The 22,684-nt window shown below is 39.2% G+C and overlaps 1 protein-coding gene across 1 annotated transcript in view; it reads right to left on the bottom strand.

The window, feature by feature from the left end:
- Positions 1 to 22,684, bottom strand: part of LOC129738010 (cadherin-87A) — a 565,342-nt gene that overhangs the window by 98,116 nt on the left and 444,542 nt on the right. The window contains exon 13 of the mRNA XM_055729186.1: positions 18,874 to 19,042. Within this exon, the coding sequence (XP_055585161.1) occupies positions 18,874 to 19,042 (169 nt within the window). The remainder of the gene's footprint in view (positions 1 to 18,873; positions 19,043 to 22,684) is intronic.

Below are 22,684 nucleotides of genomic sequence, written 5' to 3' on the forward strand. Positions count from 1 at the left end.
GACGAAAAAAGTGAGAAAACGTGTTTTCTGGAAGGAAAGGGGTTAGTTTTTGATATTTTTTGAATATACCTCCGGCCGAAGCAGTACCGCAGTATCATCACGAATGATGATAGTGATTCCCAACGAGAACTAAAACCCGGTGAGCCAATTCCAATCTTTCGTCTTTATATTTTTTTTCACTTATGCACTAGTTGATGGTTTTTAAATGTTTGCATTTTCATAATGTTTTATTAATCATATAAGATTTACATTTTCAATAAGTAAACTGAATACAATCACCTACTTTTAAAACTGAAAGTTCATTATTTGCAAAGAGGTTTTGAAGTTATCTCACTATCAAATTCTCCGAAAAGGGTAAAATATTTGTAACCTTTCGAGCTCTTAACAGACCTCGATAGGTTTAATGTTCAATTAATGTTTCCGTTTCTTTTTTATTTTCAAGAGCGAGTAAAGGCGCTTTATCCTTGGTCTAAGACCAGAAATGATTGTACACTGAAATCCAAAACAGTTCAACGCAGAAAAATACAAGTAAATTTTAAAAAAACTTTCATCGAATATATCTATTTTTAAAAAGATTTTTAGTCTTAAGTTTTGTGATTTCTGTGTACCAAATAAATCATTTCCAGCCGATGAAGAATGGTTCTAGTGATTGGTGAAGTTACTTAACATTTAGCATGTTATTTTCATCACGGAGCATTTTTCTTAGCATGCTTCCAACGATCCCCTTTGAAACGTATGGTACTGGTGGTCCACGTTTCTTCCTGTTCCTGTCTTCCAGATGTCTTTGCGTTCTCTGCTCCATGGTAGGCCCAACCATTTTATGTTTTTGATCATTTTGATGTTTTTTATGTTAAAATGATCAAAAACATGAACAAAGACAAGAAGAATAATAATACACGCTTATTATTCTTTGGGACTCAGGCATAAGTTCTGGCTATGGAAGTACGATTAGTGATTAGTGATTAGTGATGGTTTGGCAAGCCATTTGTGAGTGTGGAATGCTTTCCGAGCCGTTCGTGAACACGACAAATACAGCTGTTTACGTCCGAGAGGGCCTGAATTGTCGCCTGCTGCCCATCATCCACAAGCATTGAGTTTTATCATTGTTTTATGAAGACTTTTGCATGGCATTCAATCTTCAAAACTGATTTATTGTAACATAGGAAATGCTTCATTTATCGTGTTTTAAAAAGAGCCCTGAAAGATTTGCTAAAATTTGAATTAAACACTTTCTTAAGGGTATTGTAAAAAAGTTGCAAAAATATTTCTAAAGCTTCAATAAAACACATACTTTCCTGTTTTTATTAGGGCTTTGGTGCCTTTTTTAATAAAGTACTCAATGCACTTTTAAAACTAGCGTGCAAGTCAATTTGACTTTTATTATTTACTGTTTTATTTATTTTACCAGTCTATGTAGGCATGCATACTTCGTAATGATGCCTCTGCCTGAACTGTGAGATATGAGCTATCAACATCTTTTTTTTAAAAGGGCGCACTTGAAATGAGATTTTTCCAGGACTTTTATCGGAAAATACGACAGGACATGTATCGTTGCATACTATTAATAATAGCGTTTCCTAAACCGTTAGCATACTGTTTGCAGAAAAGTTTTCCCATACAACTGTTTTAACAGATTTTAACTGTTTTCAACGAGCAACAAATCGAAACGTTCTTATTTATTGCTACGAACTTCTCTTACTCAAAAATCGAGGAATCCATCATGAGCGTATGTTTCATTTAAAGAGAACCGCCAAACGAAGCTGTGATACAAACTCTCTTCAAACTATTTTAAAACTGGTTATTGAAATTGTTGTTAAACAACATTTCCCCAACTGGCATGAAACAATATAAAAACTGCTCTAAGATTTTCAATATAAAATTACTAAACGCCATGTTGATGGTGAAATTCAATCGAAATTACCGAAGCAATCTTGCTGGAAATAATATTATAATACTAAACAACAATTTTCAACAAATTTGCCAATGTTTGCGGTACTTTTCGTTGTATAGATAATGAATTTCAATGCAAAACAAAAATTGCATCATTTGAGCAGATTAATATGTTCCTTAAATTATTATTTTTTAATAAATAAAAATGTTCAAAATGTGGTCAACCTTGATTATCTTTGGGGCGTGCTTATGTTTTGATGCTATTTCATATATATTTCATATGGCTAGTGAAGTAGACAATGTGCAACTCGAGACCCCATACACCCAACCCTCGGGTAGTGGTCATATCACCTCTTGTCTGCAACTCCGATTCTCTACCTCCCCGTGGTACTAGCTGGGGTGCGAGCAACCTTAGCGGAGATCGGGTACCCAACCCCGGTGGATGCTTTGGTCGCATGCAGAATGAGTTAGGGGGCTTCGTACGCGTCTGTTCTCCATGTTAGGGGCGGCGTGCGGAGTGCAACAACGTCCTGGTGGTGTTCGGGACCCAAAACAGCAACATCACGACGGTCCTCCTGCGAGATAGTGGGGTTAGCTGCGGGCCTTGCGAGCCTGTGACTACTAAAAAAACATAAGCAACGAATAACGAACAACAAATTTCGGATGGAAATCGGCAAAGACCCACGCGACGAAAAGGGACTAGCGATTGGAAACTTGGAACATGGAACTGCCGATCTCTAAATTTTGTGGGCAGTACCCACGTGCTCTCCAACGAATTGAAGAGCCGCAAATTCGACATCGTAGCGCTGCAGGAGGTATGCTGGAAGGGCTCCACGGTACGAACGTATCCAGATGGTCGTGCCATCTACCAGAGCTGCGGCAACACACACGAGCTTGGAACAGCTTTTATAGTGATGGGAAAGATGCAAAAGCGCGTGATCGGGTGGTGGCCGATCAACTCACGAATGTGCCGGTTGAGAATCAAGGGCCGGTTCTTCAACATCAGCATCATCAACGTGCACAGCCCTCACCTCGGAAGTACCGGTGACGACAAAGACGAATTCTACGCGCAGCTGGAGCGTGAATACGACCGTTGCCCAAAACATGATATCAAGATCGTCATCGGGGATTTCAATGCTCAGGTCGGCCAGGAGGAGGAATTTAAACCGACAATTGGAAGGTTCAGCGCGCACCAGCTGACCAATGAAAACGGCCTCAGACTTATTGATTTCGCCGCCTCCAAACGAATGGCCGTACGTAGTACCTTTTTTCAGCACCGCCTCCCACACAAGTACACCTGGAGATCACCGTACCAAACGCAATCACAGATCGACCACGTTTTGATCGACAGCCGGCACTTTTCGGACATCATCGACGTCAGATCCTGTCGGGGCGCCAACATCGAGTCGGACCATTATCTGGTGATGGTGAAGATGCGCCCAAAACTCTCCGTAGTGAACAACAAGCGAAACCGGCGCCCGCCTCGGTTAAACATCGCGCGACTGAAGCAACCTGAGGTCGCGGCAGACTACGCGCAATCGGTCGAAGCAGCGCTGCCGGCAGAGGGCGAGCTTGACGAAGCCCCTCTCGAGGACTGTTGGGATACCATCAAAACAGCCATCAACAGTGCGGCGGAGAACGTCATCGGTTATGTGGAGCGATCTCGACGGAACGACTGGTTCGACGAGGAGTGTAGGAGGGTGATGGACGAAGAAAATGCCGCGCGGGCGGCAGTAGTGCAAAGAGGCACCCGTCGAAATGTGGAAAATCACCGACAGCGGAAGAGGCAGCGAGTCCGGCTTTTCCAGGAGAAAAAGCGCCGCCTGGAGGAGGAGGAGCTCCAGGAGCTGGAGCAGCTGCATCGTTCCCAAGAAACACGAAAGTTCTATCAGAAACTCAACGCATCCCGCAAAGGCTTCGTGCCGCAAGCCGAAATGTGCCGGGATAAAGACGGGGGTATCCTGACGGACAATCGTGAGGTGATCAAAAGGTGGAAGCAGCACTTCGATGAACACCTGAACGGCGCACATGCAGGAGATCAAGACGGTGGGGGAAGGTACATCGCCGGCGTAGCCAACGACGAAGACGAGCCACTCCCAACGATGAGTGAAGTTAAGGAAGCCATTCGCCAGCTGAATAGAAACAAGTCGGCTGGGAAGGATGGCATCGCAGCTGAACTCATCAAAATGGGCCCGGACAGGTTGGCCGATTGCCTACACCGGTTGATAGTCCGGATCTGGGACATAGAACAGCTACCGGAGGAGTGGAAGGAGGGGGTAATATGCCCCATCTACAAGAAGGGCGACAAATTGGACTGTGAGAACTACCGAGCGATCACTGTCCTCAATGCCGCCTACAAAGTGTTGTCCCGAATCCTACTCCGCCGCCTAACGCCACAAGCAAACAGATTCGTGGGAAGTCATCAGGCCGGCTTCATGGAGGGACGGTCTACGACGGACCAGATATTCACATTGCGGCAAATCCTCCAAAAATGCCGTGAACACCAAGTCCCTACGCATCATCTATTCATCGACTTCAAAGCCGCATACGACACGATCGACCGTAACGAGCTATGGAAAATTATGGACGAGAACGGCTTTTCCGGGAAGCTGATCAGACTGATCAAGGCGACGATGGATGGAACGCAGTGCTGTGTGCGGATTTCGGGTGAATTGTCGAGTTCATTCGAATCGCGCAGGGGGCTTCGACAAGGTGATGGTCTATCCTGCATGATGTTCAACGTGGCGCTAGAAGGTGTTATTCGACGAGCGGTGGGCGAAATGCGGGGCACGATTTTCAACAGATCCAGTCAACTTATCTGCTTTGCCGATGACATTGATATAGTCGGCAGATCATCTGCGGCGGTGGAGGAGATCTACCGCAAACTGAAACGCGAAGCAGGAAGGATTGGGTTGATGATTAATACGTCCAAGACGAAGTACATGCTGGCCTGCGGATCCGAGACCGACCGAACCCGCTTGTCCAGTAATAACAAGGTCACGATCGACGGCGACGAGCTGGAGATAGTCGAAGACTTTGTCTATCTCGGCTCACTGGTGACCGCAGACAATGACACCAGCCGTGAGATCCGGAGGCGAATTATCAGCGGAAGTCGTGCCTACTATGGACTCCACAAGCAACTGCGGTCGAGAAGACTTAGCCCTCGCACGAAGTGTAACCTGTATATGACGCTCATTAGACCGGTTGTTCTCTACGGGCACGAGACATGGATATTGCTCGAGGAGGACCTGCGTACACTCGGAGTATTCGAGCGACGAGTGTTAAGAACCATCTTTGGCGGCGTACAGGAGAACGGAGTGTGGAGGCGAAGGATGAACCACGAGCTCGCGCGACTCTACGGCGAACCCAGTATCCAGAAGGTGGTGAAGGCTGGCCGGATACGCTGGGCGGGACATGTTGCGAGAATGCCGGACGACTGTCCTGCAAAACAGGTGTTCGCTACGAATCCGGTAGGAACAAGACGAGCGGGGGCGCAACGAGCGAGGTGGTTAGACCAAGTGGAGCGTGATCTGGCGAACGTGGGGTGCCCGAGAAATTGGAGAACGGTTGCTATGAACCGAGTGAATTTTAGGAATTATGTTCGTCAAGTTATGTCGTAAGACGGAATACTATGTAAATAAAATAAATAATCATATATATTTCACTTTAAATCTGAGGTTACAGGAAGTTTATTGCTAAGAAATATTGAATATGAAAATAAAAATATTTTATTTAAATAATTTAAATGTAATAAGAGAGTAAGTTATAACACGAGAAAAAAAAACACGGAACTGAAAGCTCCCACAGTAAAATTCCTATCAGATTCCATGACGTAGTTTTAAAAGAGCTGTGGGTAGTCTTAAGAGAGCTCTAAAGGGTTGCTTAAAGCTATGTCTAGGGGAGATGAGGGCATAACGAGCACCCAGGGCATAATAAGCACTACTCTTTTCTACGAAAGTACGAATTTTCTTAAATAAATTTTCATGAGGATTTGTTCCGTACTTCCTATAGCATTAATTTTTCACAAAAACAGGAATATCCTCATCATCTTTACAGAGATATTGAAAAAAAACGGCTATGTTCTCAAGTAACGATAATATTATAATTTTTGAGCATCACGAAATAAGCTCTTATGATCTTAAAATCACCTTGATCTATAATGTACGCACTGCAACATGATGTACACATTGTTTCTCAATTTTAGCCATCATAAAATTTTTGATTTAACACTTTTATCAAATTTAAAACACGTTTTTACTTAAATTTGTTGACTAGGGCCATATTGAGCACCAAATTATCGAGGCATAATGAGCATTTTCTGCCGTAGAATCTAGCAGCGATTTAAAATTGATTTATAGAGCCACACCTTGACTTGTTTTCATCCGACGATTTAGCCTATTGGTAAGGTGTCGGAGAGGTAATCAAAAGACTTGAGTTCGATTTCTGTTCGAGGTGATTTTTTTCTATTTACAATTCATGATCGATTTGAATTGTTTGTATTCTACAAATAGACCTAGATAATTTTGTTATTGCTTGGTTTGATTAATCTACGACTCACCTGACTTCATCGAGTTGAATTCGCTGCTAGATTCCCCGGCAGAAAACGCACATCTTGCCCTGATTAATGGTGCTCATACTGCTTCAGGGGGGGTTCTCATTATGCCCCTACAGTGGCTGATTTTCAGCTTTTGGCAAAACTTTTTAAAATCCATTTTTTAACGTTTTCATCTAGTTTTTCACGTTTCAGCCCGTTAGGGAATAGGCTTTTCAAGTGTCTGAACACGAAACAATAATGTATCCTCCATATTATAGCTATTTTCTATGGATAAATAAGCGTTTTCCTTAAGGTGGACATTATGCCCTCATCTCCCCTATATGGTCGAATTAAACTATTCTGTTGGATGTTTTATTATAGCTTGTAGCCAGTAGTTGTGCTGAAGCATAGAATGCGCTTTGGCTTATAAAGTAGCTTCATGAAATAGTCTGAAGCGAGCTGTGAAGATTGGCATAAAACTTAAATTTGGTATCATTTCTCAACTCAAAGGACACGATGGCTTGGTACCAATCCATCAAAGTCCAAATCGTACTGGAGGAGTTGAATCCGCTAAATTGTCCTCGAACGAGACCAATCGAAACTTTTTTTTTGCCCTACTAGAATCGTATTTGAGAAAACATGAAAAGCTTGAAGGATGTTGCGAGAAAACCGGATGACTGTCCTGCAAAACAGGTGTTCGCTACGAATCCGGTAGGAACAAGACGAGCGGGGGCGCAACGAGCGAGGTGGTTAGACCAAGTGGAGCGTGATCTGGCGAACGTGGGGTGCCCGAGAAATTGGAGAACGCTTGCCATGGACCGAGTGAATAATAGGAATTATGTTCGTCAAGTTATGTCGTGAGACGGTATTCTATGTAAATAAAATAAATTGAAGGTTGTGTCGGAAACATCGAAAAAGACTAAGAAAGTAAGTAAGTAAGTAAGTATGTAAGTATGTAAGTAAGTAAGTAAGTAAGTAAGTAAGTAAGTAAGTAAGTAAGTAAGTAAGTAAGTAAGTAAGTAAGTAAGTAAGTAAGTAAGTAAGTAAGTAGTTTGTAAGTAAGTAAGTAATTAAGTAAATAGTAAGTAAGTATGAAAGTAAGTAAGTAGTATGTAAGTAAGTTAGTTAGTAAGTAAGTAAGTGAGTAAGTAAGTAAGAGATGTTTTTTAAATTTAGTAGTCTCAAAACATTCTTTGAATATTGTTTTGCAAATTTTAAAGTCGACCGGAATAAATGAAATTTCATAGCATGGGATGCGTGGGACAAAATTGCTCAAAAGCGTTTTGTTCCAGCTTAAAACAAGTGACCCTAAAATCCTATCATGCTCACTAGTTTAGCGGTCGCAATTTTTCGTTCCCGTGCAGTTAAATGTTATATTGACGATGGAGACTCACCCCGCAGCCTTCAAAAAAGGACTTCGGTTTTGTCAAAAAAAAAAGTCTTGCAACGTTCCCGAAAAATTCCACACTGCAACCCGGAAATGATGTTTCATCTCGAATAGTTGGCAACTTAGGCCGCATTACTTGATTCTAGGAGCACCGGCAATCGGAATTCGAAATGGCGGTGGTTTCAATTGCCATGCCAATCCCTTTTGGGGCTGGCCTAATTGGAAACACTCGACTGAACCATGCATACATGCGGCCATGCGTGGTTTTGAAGTGGTGCTGAATTTGGTGACATTTCCACATTTCTAAAGGTATGTCAGCAATCTCATGAATGCAATTAGGGAAATTAGTTACTACCGAAACCGATGGGATTATTATTGTAGGCTCACGTCGAGTCCGAATTTGTTGGCATTAGTTTTTCCCGCTAAATGTTTTAAATTTGACGTATCGCACCAGCTTTTGATAAAATAGTTCCAGTTCTAGATGAAGAGGTACAATTTAGAAATCAAAGCTTGAGCCATGTTGAATTGAATTAAATTTCCAACCTACCATTTCCCAAGTATTATTGCAATTTTACGGACGACAATATCTTAAGTTCTCGTTTATTGATTCGAAAGCTGCAATTGAGTTTCCGCGAACTATTTTCTAGTTTTTTATTATGTGTGTCAGAAATTATCGAATTACACTCAGCTTTCTAGAAAAAACAGAAATTGGCGAATTTTGGATGGAATCAATGGATTTTACAGTAATCGTCAAATCAAATGATCCATCCAAAGGGTGTCCACGATAAAATTGCCACTCTATGAAATTGTTGTAACTTTTTAACCGTTAGGTAAAATTTAATGAAAATTTGAGTGGATTTAGTTCATAGTGCATTGTTTACATCCTGCAAGTTTTAATGTCCTATGATCAAAACGCGCGGAAATGAAGTCAAAAGAACAGTTCGTGCGTGATAAAATCTTGCGCATTCATTACGAGAACAAGAATCTTTCGCATTGTTCCATCGTTAAAACGTTGGAAATCGTGAATTCCACGGTTTCGCAAGTGATTAAGCGGTTCGAGGAACAATCGACCACGGATCGGAAGCCCAGAAGTGAAGGAAAAAATATTTCGTACAACACCAAAAATCACAAGGCCTCCGTTCGGGATGTGGCTAAGAAGCTGCACCTAAGCCGAAGTTTTGTCCAGAAGGCCAAAACTAAGGCTTAGCAACGAACGTACAAGGTACAAAAGGCCCCTAATCGCGATGAGAAGCAGAACTAGTCTGCCATAACCCGTGCCAGGAAGTTGTACCTCAATATGGGAGCATGTCCACACTCAGAAGATGTTCCTCTTTGTGAATAAATTCCTGGTTTGGTAAGCCATCTGCACGTGCGGAAAGCGGAGTGCACCTTTCGTGACCCGGGACACGATTAATGGACAGGTGTACATGAAAGAGTAACTCCAGAAGCGGCTGCTTCCTCTTCTGAAGGACCACAACGTCCCAACAATTTTCTGGCTGGATTTGGCCTCATGCCACTACTCCAAGGACGTGCTGAAGTAGTATGCGGACAATAAGGTCAATTTCGTGCCGAAAATGTTCAACCCTCCCAACACTCCGAAGCTCCGCCACATCGAGCAGTACTGGGGAATTATGAAGCAGCACCTTCTTAAACGACCTAAGGTAGTGAAGACAGTCGAGGAACTGAAGAAAGTAGGGGAGAAGCGGGCTATATGCGCCTATTAAGCAGAACACTGATTGAATCAAATATCACATCGAATATGTGTACAAAAACTGTATACACGTGTGCAGGCATCTGTTTTCTATACATTGGAGTAATTTTTATGTTAAAATTTTCTCCTGTTTCCAAGAAAATGATTTTATTATAAGTGTTGTCTAAAATGCCGAACCTCAAACTGTGCGGGCTAAATGCGCCTATTTATGTTTTGAACAAAATTTCTGTTTTTTGGGCAATATTTCCGTATAATTTCATTGAAACTGCTAGAAAGTAATCATTTCCGTACGACAAAGCTGATGTTTAATAAAAATCTATGTATATTATAATTTTATGGAATAAAACAAAAGTTAGGGTTGCCATACTATGGAGGCAATTCATCCATGAGAAAAACTTTATCAAACCTGTTTTTAGATCTTGAATTCTCTCTTAAGATGTTATTCAGAGCTTAGATTTGAAGGTTCAATGATAAAAATCATTTATTTATTCTATTTAACCTGTTATTTTAGGATGGAGGCATTTAACAAACATGATGGGGGCATACAAAAACACTCTATTATTCCACTATATAATCATTATTAAACCTCCACAAAAGCTGAAATATGTTAAATTTCTAAAGTTCATTTGAGTAAGAAACAAAAACCTTCCATCTTTTTGTTTTAAGCTTCTTTACGTATAATTTTTAAAAGTCGAAATATTACATCAAAATGTATCAAAACCTTGTTTGATTTTTTAATTTTTTTTGAGTTTGTAAATTCATAAAATTCTTTCTTGCCTTATGTTCTAGGCGTATCACCCTCAAAATGCATTGGTCAGATAAGCTGTCTAGTCAGCCATTTCATCAAACAGCCGTAGGGTCATTTAACCCGATAGGCCCATTTAGGAAACCTTTCCCCTATGGGTTTATATACTAAAAACGATTGATTCACCAGTCTAGCGTAACATTTAAAAAGGGCGAAACTGCCAAATGTAAACAAATCGAGTTAACGGTCATTCCGGATGCACGCGGTTGCACTTTACCTATCAAACGCGGTTTCATCTTAAAATCACTTAAAACGTTACTTTAATTTGTCGGCCTTAGCGGTGAAAAGTGATGTCCTTTTTAGTAGGGACATCTAAAGCTTATGAATTTTTTTTTTTTTTTTTATAGATGGATAGTAAGTTAGATGAAAATGAAAGATGTTGAAAATGAGCGGGTAGAATTTATTTAGAAGCATATCATCACATATCAAATTTTTGTTCCTCACGGGCCTACTACTATGAAGCAGTAGATACAGATAGAGTTGCATCTACCACCACACATTAGTAGGCCAAGCGTGGTCCGCCCCACAAGGGAAAACTTGCAGTGCGTCCGCACTGCAAGTTTTCCCTTGTGGGGCGGACCACGCTTGGCCTACTAATGTGTGGTGGTAGATGCAACTCTATCTGTATCTACTGCTTCATAGTAGTAGGCCCGTGAGGAACAAAAATTTGATATGTGATGATATGCTTCTAAATAAATTCTACCCGCTCATTTTCAACATCTTTCATTTTCATCTAACTTACTATCCATCTATAAAAAAAAAATTCATAAGCTTTAGATGTCCCTACTAAAAAGGACATCACTTTTCACCGCTAAGGCCGACAAATTAAAGTAACATACAAACATTACGGTGGTTAATCTCTTCATTAAAATCACTTAAAACTTTCAAAAAATTGATAAAATTCAATTGGGCGAAACTTCCTGTTGATGCATTTTCGTTGGAACGTGAAGTTACGCCTATTCAAAATGGAGTGAATTTTTCTATTCGTGTAGGGCCAATAGGCGTAACTGAGTTGACCGTGTGTGACAAAACGGCCTAATTAGTTTTTGCGTGTAGGAGGAATGGGCGAAACTTCAAAACCAAAACAAAAACGGCCGATCAATTGGGCGAAACTTGCAGGCGTAACTTAAAACGAAAACAATAAAAGGGCGAAACTCGAAAATCTCTGAAATTAAGTGAAAAAAGTTTAAGTTCGTGATAACCATCGAACAATAAGTGAATATAATGCACATTTTTTGATTTTGTTGAACAAAAAGTGGTCGATTTTTTAAATAGGATTTGAATAGGTGTTCCGAATTTTCAAACGCGTTTTTCTCGTTTCGAGCTAACTGCTAGTTTCGCCCATATGAAATGTTACGCTAGAAGTTGCGGAGAGTCTTATGGCCGGGTTTAAGACCAAGGTGCGGGCATTTGTGTATGGACAGTAAATAAAATACGAATGAAATGGTATAATGAAGTTTAATAAACTCTGCTTCATTTAATATTGGAACAAATTCTTTTGCTCATTGTGGCGCTCCTAGTGGACGGATTTGGAAACTTTTTTCACCCACGTGTCGGGAAATTCATTACCTTTCACCATGTATTTATGTCATAACACCAAACGATAGCATTTTGTAAACAACCGCCATGGAAGCCGAACGGAGAGATCAAATTGTGCACAGTTTTCTTGAAAATCCATTGTTGTCGGCATCGAAGCTAGCTAAACAGCTTAAAATGCCCAGAAATACCGTATGGCGTGTTATCAAGCAGTACAAGGAAACATTGACGACGGCTCGGAAGCCGCATTCGAAGCGTCGGAGTGGAACTGTCGACCGGAAACTGCGTGGGAAAGTCATCAAGGCCGTCAAGAGGAATCCCAATCTTTCAGACCGCGATTTGGCCAATAAGTTCCAGGCCGCTCACAGTACGGTGCGACGAATTCGTCTCCGGGAAGGAATAAGGTCATTCCGAGCCAGCAAACAGCCAAATCGGACGCTGAAGCAGAACAATGTGGCCAGAATCCGTGCTCGAAAGCTGTACGACCAAGTGCTGACCAAATTCGACGGATGTATTCTGATGGACGATGAGACCTACGTGAAGGCGGACTTTGGGCAAATCCCAGGTCAAAAATTTTATTTGGCGACGGCTCGGGGGGATGTACCTGCAAAATTTAAGTTCGTGTTTGCGGATAAATTCGCCCGCAAGTACATGATTTGGCAGGGGATATGCAGTTGTGGACAGAAAACCAAAGTCTTTCTCACTGACAAGACAATGACATCAGAAGTCTACAAAAAAGAGTGCCTACAGAAACGGATTCTGCCGTTTATTCGTGCCCACGACCGTCCAGTAATGTTTTGGCCGGACCTCGCAAGCTTCCATTACAGCAAAACGGTTATGGAATGGTACGCAACGAACGGGGTCAGCGTAATACCGAAGGACCTCAACCCCCCAAACTGCCCCCAGTTCCGGCCGATAGAGAAATACTGGGCAATCACGAAGCGGAGGCTTAAGGCAAAGGGAAAACTTGTTAGGAACATGACTCAAATGAAAAACTGGTGGAATCAAATCGCCAAAACGGTGGACGAAAATGGTGTGCGCCGCCTAATGTGCCGTATTACGGGAAAAAAACGAGAATTTCTTCGAAACAGCAATGAATAATTTTTTAAATTTTTTTTTATGAAAGAGTAAAGAAAATGCTACATTTGTATGAAAAACAAATTATGAATTCGTTAATAAATGACTGAACTACACGCAATTGTTTGTGTTCCAATATTAAATGAAGCAGACTTTAGTTATTTTTTTGTGTGTCAAACAAGTTTGAATGCTGGATTTTTCATTCACAGACAACAGGACGAGAACAATATTTAAGATCGGGCAGTTTAGTAGATTCGTGTAACCTACTGGACAGTTAAAACGACTAATTACTGTAAGTACACCCAATTAAATTATTACTCACACATTTGAAAATTTAAAAACAAAAACTTTAACATTTCGACCCAAGTTAATTGCACTAGTTATTTTTCAATGTAACACTATAGAACCACAAAGAAAATCTCATGCCGTTTATGTGTACTTTGGTTCCTAGATTCCTTGAAAAAGGCTAAATTAATTATGCCGAAACGTCGGATGTAGTATAAAACCTCGTTTAAACATCTTATGAAGACTGAAAACGCCTAAAATATTTACACCGATTTAATATCTCGTAAGGTCAATTACTCTCTGGTTATAACAATATTTACGGCGTTGTATAGATCTTTCGACAGTGTTGCTAGATCAATTTATTTAAAAAAGAATACTCCGTACGGAAAGTAATTACTTGTTTTTCCCTAATCCAATCGTGTTGCGGCTTTTAACAAAGTTGGATTCCTTTATATTTGGTTTTGATTACTCAAAAATCAAAAACGGTAGTTTTCAATGATGTTCCGGTTTTAATATTAGGAGCAGAATGGGCAGTTTGATTCCAATTATTATTGATTTAACACAGCACAATTTCTCTGAAAAACGGAATCAGTGACTTTCTGACGTTCTACACAGAACGAGGCGAATTGTTTCCATTTCGCCGGAATATGTTTCACAACTAACGATATGTAATGAAATACACCGATGTTCATTGCTAAAATATCCGAAGGGAGCCATTGTCGGGATGTCAATCGAATGACAGTTGCCGGTTGATTCCATCGGTTCCCACGTGAGGAACGTTTGTTAGAATGGCCTTTCGATAATAGTTGCCACCGGGAGCAAATTGGAGATAGTGAGCCGCCCGTCCAATTGTGGTTGATATCTGTCATCGTTTTTGCCACTCTCGAATCCCACGCAGGTATGCAGCTCATAATTTACACGCTACCTTGTGGAAGGAAATTCATTAAACCTATGCACTTGTCATGTAATCGATTCATCATTTATGACAAAATAGCAAACATGGCCGTTGTTGGTGAGATCTACTTGGAACTGTTCAAATGTGCTGCTCAGCTGCCTGGAAGCACAACTGTTTGCCAATTTCCATCTCGGCTGTTATTAAACAGCTTTATTAATTTCCATTCATGATGGAATATTAATTTTTGAATATTGAATTAAAAAGTAGTAGGCAACCCGGCTCATCATTTTTAAATTTTGTTTTCTAACATAAGGGGATATTTTTATTGTCTGACAGGTTTGCGCCGGGGGTATTCAGATCGTCCCCAAAATTGAAAATTGGATTCATTTTTACGACTTAAAAACACATGTTTTTTCAGATTTCCACAATTTTAATTTTTCGAGTAAGATTCGTTTTGATTTTTTGAGAATAAAATTAAACCATATTTCAAAGCTACATTACTCTGCAATTTTACAACGGTAGTCATGAAATAGCGCAACAAAACGCATTGAAATTATATCAGCTTTCTAAATAAAATATCAAAATAATTTCAAGTTATGACCTTAAACATGCAACATTGTAAATAAGCTTCAAATGGTGTCTAAAAGTACCGTCTGCATCACCGAATATTCTGCAAAAAATATCATTGTAAAGACCAGTTAATGCGTTTTCAAATCGTAAAAGTTGATCAAATTTTCAATTTTGGGGAAGATCCGAAGACCTCCGGCGAAAATTATCAGATAATTAAAAAAATCCTCATAACGGACATCAAACAAACAAACGCTGAACAACCGTTTGATCTCGAAACACAAATGAAAGTATTGAATGTTTTGAATCAAAGAAAAATATATAACTGTGCATCTAAATAAATTTGTTACAGCCGTCGCTGGTCAACTGACAGCTGAATACAGGCTTTTGACAATTCTATACCTCATTTTTTTTTTTGTCAAAAATCCGGGTATTGGAAGTAAAGTTTAGTCCTGGCGAGATTATATTACAATCATGGAGTCCTTTTCAATGGCAGTTATCAAACTGTGAATTTTATCCCCCTGAATTGTTACTTCGTTTCTGTCAAGAATCCCACTGTTCAATTTATGTGCATTATATCTGTTCAACAGGAAGGCCGTTATACGATGTGCAAGTTTATAAAAAATATTATGGAACCATTTGAAACGCTAAATAAAAAAACTGACTTGTGGGTGATAAAAATTAGTGTTGCGAGTTTGCTAGTACAAGCTACTAGTGCTGATACCGGTAAAAATTAGTTTAGCTCCGATTTCAACTGCTTTTCCAAATTTCAAATAAATGTAATTGACTTCTCTGTTAACAATTTGCATTTGAAAATGAGCATTTTCTCTTAAGTTTTCATTCAAAAGTATGTGCAATACTTCGAGAAGTTGCTGGAGTAGTAAAAAATGACCTTTTTTGTCATCGATTTGCTTCGATGCTTCACGGCACATACAAATTTTATCAGATATACTTTAACCGATATACACCACTTAACGAGAAAACGGGAGAAACGAATAGCGCTATCTGGCGACAGAAATGGAAGTATTACACTGTGAGTTTTTTTCGGAGCTTTGTCAAAGGTGCCATGTGTCCTGATTTTCAAGGATTTGTTCTGATTTTCTGCTTGTTTTTGTTTTTTTTATTGCTGATTTTAAGCCTCTTGGGTTTATCCCATACACACAGTCCCTTAAAAACAGCAGTCCTGATTTTATAAATACCGTCTTGAGTTTTGAAAAACTCCCGAATCGTTCGGATTTTTTTTTTAATTTGTCTTCAAGATATCTTGCATTGTACTGATTAAAAAAAAACATCTCAATAAGGATCGAATTTGTGGTTAAGTTATGATAACATCGAATTAATCTGCAAAAAAATATTTCAACCCTTTCAACGGTTGGTAATCTTCGGTTCAAATGATATTACTATGGTGTTTTTCGATAAGAACTGTAGTCTAGCCAAGAAAACGCTGCATATATAAAGGCGTTTACAGCATCTGTATTTCACATTTTTATGCAATTTAGTGGTGTCCTGAAAAATTCAGATGTTTTTTCCTTTGCGGTGTACCGAATTTTGACAAAACCACCTGGCACCTTTGAAGGACAAAAGGTATTGATCAGGGATGCCATCCGAATAAATTTTCATTACTTTTTTCTATAATTTACGTACAATGATTGTTTTGGGACCGGAACACAATTTCGGAACTTGATTTAGAACTCGCGACGTTTGATAAAATACTCAACTTAAAAACGAGCAACTTTTATTTTCGGTTCGATAATTGGGGGATTTTATTTGTACGAGGTGTATAGCACGGCGGATTAGTTTGATCTGTTTATCAAATTGTGTCGTGTAGAAAGTGGCTAGTGGGAGAACGGTAGTAATAATTTGTAGTGGTGAACAGTATGGAGAGGAATAAGCATAAACATTAACCTGAGTGTTTTACACTCTGCGCTCTGTATTGAACAGAGCTTATTTCTCACGAAAGCCTTTTTAGATCACTTTCGGGGTGATCAACTTTTGACGTATGTCTATTCTATTATCTTTTCTACACTACCACTAACTCGCTATATTTTACCTAAACAATGATAAAAAAATTATTTGGCAAATCTGATTTAATCTCCAATTTTCATTTGTCTGCACGAACATTTTGAATTCAGTATAGTTCTTTTGATATAAGACACGATGATCATCGATAGATATATTTTGAAGTTAATTTGGCGTAAGCCAGAATGGCTTTTATTAAATTTTGCAATAATCGGGGAAGGATTTATGTTGATTTATGCCCGTTAGAGTTATATGTATAAGCATTTTTAAATTTATTGTCCTACACTGCAAAAAATCTACACTTCGAATGTATGTTTCCCTACACATATGTCTTCAAAATTGCCTTACACATATATTTTATATAATTCACATAAATATCGATATTTTTACACATAAATTTCATGTGAGGTAAATATATTAGGCTGACTAAAGCAAAATGAGCGTGTACGATCAGTCAAAAAATCATCGAACCGGTTGTCGATGTTTTCTCCTTTTCATTTTGAAAATGGCGCGCGTGAAGTTTAGATTTGAGCGGACAAAGAATTTTTTTGTGAAAATAGTAAAAACTCTTCTAAACGTCCTCGATGACCAGGCTTTAAGTCACTGCAACCCCGCGCAAAAAGGCTATCAACGAAAACCACGCGAAGAAAAATAATGTTATCTTTCTGCTGCTGCTGGGTGCGATTCGAAATTTTTCGGGTCAAATCATGCGCAGAAGACAGCGGAGCTGCGCTTTCGGATGAACACGGGGATGTTCCTTGCTGATGGTCGGCTGATTTGGATCGCTTCGATGATAACGGAGTAAGTATGCCATAAGTTTGTTCTTTGTTTTAATAACATTGATTACAGTTTGTTCTTTCCATTTTTCAGAACCTGCAGAGAACATCGCTAGCGGTAGCTGAAACCACCAACACCCCCTGAATCAAGCCACCCGAAGTACCGGTGCTCCCTCCAGACCTGAATGGGAATCTTCATTCTTCAACGCCCCTCGAAAAATTTGTGACTCGCGATTCGTAACCTATCTAACTGATCGCGGTCAAGAAACACATAAATGTAAACATAAGTGCATTTTAAATAAAGAAACCATGAATTATGCTTCAGAGTATTAAGTTTTTAATTCCCGCTTTTGTTGTATTAAGTATAAAAGTGAACTATTCAATAGCAGGATGGTTAATTAAGGCAATTTGCTTGACATATCAACTCTAAATGCGGAATTTTTTTACATTTATATGTTCCACATATGCTTTTTATATCTCAACACATATAACCTTTCTATGTTTTTGGCTATATGCCGGACACATAATTTTGAATTGTGGAACTAATTGCAAAGATCTATATAGGCTCACACATAGCCTCAAGGTGTCGATTTCGTTGAGTGTAGATGAAAAACAAAAATTAATTTATTTTAATTATTATTTTATCTCTCAAATCCACAACTAAGTTTGACAAATCTACAACCATAATAAATACATTGAAATTAACAGGAGGTTCGTTGCGCTCATTTTCACTCGAAAACTTGCTCACGTCCTTACAAAAAAAAGTGATGCAAATTTGCCTCTTCAATGTAAAATTATTAGTTTGTTATCTATTGGTACGAAATATTAGGTATTGTTTTGTAAGCATTGAATTTTTGAACCTGGTTAAAAAATTATGAACATGAACAAAGAAATTTTTACTATCGTCACAAAGTGTTGGATACATGCTGTGATAATTTGCTATTATTAATGATAGAGATTTGATAAATGGTATAACAAACCTCATATTTTGATGATTAGCCAATTTGTTTGAAATTCCTAGATTTTCACAAGAAAAACTTAGCTCAATATAAAAACAACACCATTGTTTTATTCAAAATCGTCTAAAATAATTTCATTAATGGCTAGATTGGATAGGAATTTTCTCACACGCACACGATCTGTCAAAAATTAGCTTCGTAAACGCCAATTTCGGAAACAAACAACAGAAACTCTCTTCGATATTCCGAATTATAGGTTCGCTATAACAGATTCGCCCGTCGAGGCTCACCCCCAAGCAGAAGACCCATCTCGATGCGGCAGAATCCGATGTCCTACAAGAGGGTAGCTAAAGTCCCTCGGACTAATTCGAGCCGATATGCAGTTGAGAAAGATAAATTGCGGTCCATGGAAAGAGCCGACGCAAAACTTACCGGTAGTGTTGTCTATCTCGAAGTAGCCGTTATCTGTCATCCGGTACTCGGCAACCGTCGAGTCGGCATCTGTTGCTTGCATCGTCGTCAGGATGGTTCCGATCGGTTGTTCCTCCTGGATCTGGAACCGATAGCGGGGAGCGTCCGGGCGCCACGGTGGCACAAAAAGCTGCATGTAGAGCAAGAGGAGAGAACAAGTTTTTCGAGGATTAGTTACATTTGGGTGAGTAAATATGGTTGGGCACATAGTAGGTCGAAAGCGGATCCCCCTTTTACCAGAGAAAACGATGGATGGACAGATGATGATGCAGGTGGATCACGGTTGACGAGCAATAAACAATGAATAATGGCCCGACAAGGTTAAGGAAAGGAAACTTGAGCCCGGAACCGGCTAGGATGCGAAAGGACCAGCATGGTTTAGGAACGTTTCCGTAAATCACATGCAATCGTCGAAACTTGAACGGAATCTTTCTGCGGATACATCGGCCATCTTTCTTGGCCATTTCAGTTACGATGTGGATGTTGTAGTGGAGCAAAATGGATGCTGCGAATGCTTTGTTATTTCATCTATGCTTCTTAATAAAGGGCGTTTTTCGATTTAGGAAAATATTTAGCAGCTGTGAGCTGTAGGGGAACATGCCCTATTATGCGCCACCTAAGCGAATCGCTCGTTTTCTATGTATTCCACGTACAAATTGTGTTAAAAATGGGTGTAATTGTTGAAGAAAACTGTTTTCTACAAATTCCTATGATTTTTCATTACTCAAATTGCTATAGTTTCTTCAAAAACATGATTTTTAAAAACCATATTCAAAGCCACAGAACAAAACTGTGTTGCGAATACGCGCCGCTGTGTATTCAATACGCGCCTAGCAGCCGAACATACCCGAGAGCAGCCGAAGACCGAAAACACACCAATACTTACAGACACTTTGACTGAAAAGAAAATCAAAATGGACTAATAGAAATTTAACAAAAAATGAAAAATAGATTTTTTGGGCTGAATTAACGCTCAAAATATGGGTTTAGACTTTTTGTTCATTTTCAATGAAAATTCGCCTTTTTGAAAAATTAATGCTATTTTCAGCCTACTACGATTGGCGCGTTATAAAGAGCGCATGGGCCGTGATAGAACATACCCATGAAAAGCATACCTTAGCGAGTTCAGTATGATTTTTTAGCATAAAATCATAATTTAGATTCTCCTCTATCGATGTGTCAGAAAATATTGTCTTATTCGTTTTTCTCTGCTTGGTGACACCTTATTAAAAGTGTTTTAAAATTTAGATCGAAATGAAGAAAAACCTAAATTATGAAATTATTACGACACAGGGGCATTTTAAGGGAAAATTCATACTTGCCATGACCAATCACAGCATTTAAAACAAATTGGTAATATTTTGCAGGCTTAAAATGTGTCAGATTCTTCAAAACAAGAGTGGCGCGTATTAGCCACATGGGGCGTTATATGAACTTTTCCCCTATGTTCAGTAGCTGTGGATTTGCTGATCATATCTTTTTCTATATCACGCAGTTCGCGTGCAAAAGGAGCCGTTCCACCGCGGTCCACGAACATCCACATGTTTATTTGTGACCCGCGGGACATATGCTCACATTTTTTCTCCCTTTGATGGACACAAAATATCAACAACAAAAAAATAAGTCGGCGTTATTACTATAAAGAAGGGAATGTTATACAGAAAATAATAATCTTTTGAAATATAAGTGACCTCTGGAGTGAATTTTGACCATACGCAAATTCTTGTGAATTTTAGGTTACCATCAAGTATAAATTTTCTTAAGTCAGCGGTCAAGTGAATTGGAAGTGATCGAGCATGTGGATTGTAAGTTTATGCTCAGGTCATCCAAATTTTTCTGTAAAAGCGATTTTTCTGTGATTTTTTCTTCATATTCAAGCAGACAACAATGAATTTTTAAGGGTTGAGTTTATTTAAATAGACTTTAATCAATCGAACATTCAGAATGTAAAACTATATTTTCATTTGTTTGTTTTGTCCAACAGTTCCAACGAGAAAAAAAATCATCCGATTCCAAGAATAAAAAATCGTCCCAAAAACCTCTCCGTAACCTAATTTGAATCATAATCTGTATACACACCAAGGTTTTTTTACACGGTTTTTTTACACGGCTTTTTTTACACGGTTTTCGGGAATTAACACGGTTTTTGAGCCCTTTTCAAAGGAAAACACTTAAAATCTTTCTGAAGTTGGGAAAATCTTAGCTCTGGGACTAAGAACATATTACATGAGACCTGAGACTTGAGACCTGAGACCTGAGACCTGAGACTTGAGACCTGAGACTTGAGACCTGAGATATGAGACCTGAGATCTGAGACTTGTGACTCGAGACAAGATATATTAAACTTGAGACCTCAGCATGAGACATGAGATATAAGATATGAGACCTGAGGCATTAGACAAGAACCATGAAACATGAGACCTGAGACATGAGACTTTAGACCTGAGACAAGAGACATAAGACCTGAGACATGAGACATAAGACATGAGACATAAGACATGAGACCTGAGGCATGAAACAAGAGCCATGAAACATGAGTCCTGAGACCTGAGACATGAAACTTTGGACCTGAGACCGGAGACAAAAGATCTGTCACATAAGACCAGAGTCCTGAGACCTAAGACTTGATTCTTGAGACCTGAGACAAAAGACATGCGACCTGAGACCTGAGACAAGAAACCTGAAAACCGAGACCTGAGACCTAAGACATGAGACTTGAGATATGAGACATAAGACATAAGACATGAGACCTGGGCATAAGACAAGAGCCATGAAACATGAGACCTGAGTCATGAGACTTTAGACCTGAGACCTGAGACAAGCTACTAGTGTTAGAACCGCGAGAAATTAGTTTAGCTCCGATTTCAACTTACGACCCCTCTAGTGAAAGGATGAAATCGGAGCTTAACTGATTTCTACCGGTACTAACACTTGTAGCTTGTACGAGCGATCTCGCGGCATTATTTTTCGACACCTTCAAGTCAAACCCTTTCATTAGAGGGGTCGCAAGTTGAAATCGGAGCTAAATTTATTTCTCGCGGAAGCTTGTCTCAGGTCCAAAATCTCATTTCTCAGGACTAAGGTTTCATGGCTCTTGTTCATTATTCATAGGATTGTAATGAAAATTGGGACATGCAGGGCTAGAAGCGACCATGACGCAAAAAAGTAGGGGAAAATAGTAACTTTCAAATGAAATTAGGGCATAATAAGTGACCACATCAAGACAAAAATTTCTTCAAGAGCTTAACCAATTTCAACCAATAGATTGAATGAGAAATTTGTCAATTTTAAAACAGCTTTTTATGCGGATTTTTAAGCTCCTGGGAACAAAAAAAAAGTTTGTCACATGGCAGGCATCAGACTGAGTCAATTTCAGGTTTTTTTTAATGCTAAGGACCTGAGGTCTAAAAAATTTCGTTTTGGTTCATAACTCATCATGAGTAAATCTTGACTTTTAGGTTTGTATGCAAAAAATTGAAATTTTGTATTGAAAAACAAATATGATCTTTCTTTTTACTATGGAAAGCATTTTATCGTTTTTTGTGTCAATTTAAATGTTTTTTTTCTAATACAGAATTTTTGGCGACGAACTTAACTTCGTATCATTTCCATTTACAAATTACAAGAAAATTAATGCATTTTGTACCAAAACAACAAAAAAAATTGACCTCAAAACACCTTGTAAATCATTTGTCTAACCAGCTCACATATGGTCTTGATCTTTTTTTTACATATTATTTAGCAATATTTAGTATTGTCAAACATTTCAAAT

Source organism: Uranotaenia lowii, chromosome 1 (genome assembly GCF_029784155.1).
Source record: "Uranotaenia lowii strain MFRU-FL chromosome 1, ASM2978415v1, whole genome shotgun sequence".
Taxonomy (NCBI): Eukaryota; Metazoa; Arthropoda; class Insecta; order Diptera; family Culicidae; genus Uranotaenia; species Uranotaenia lowii.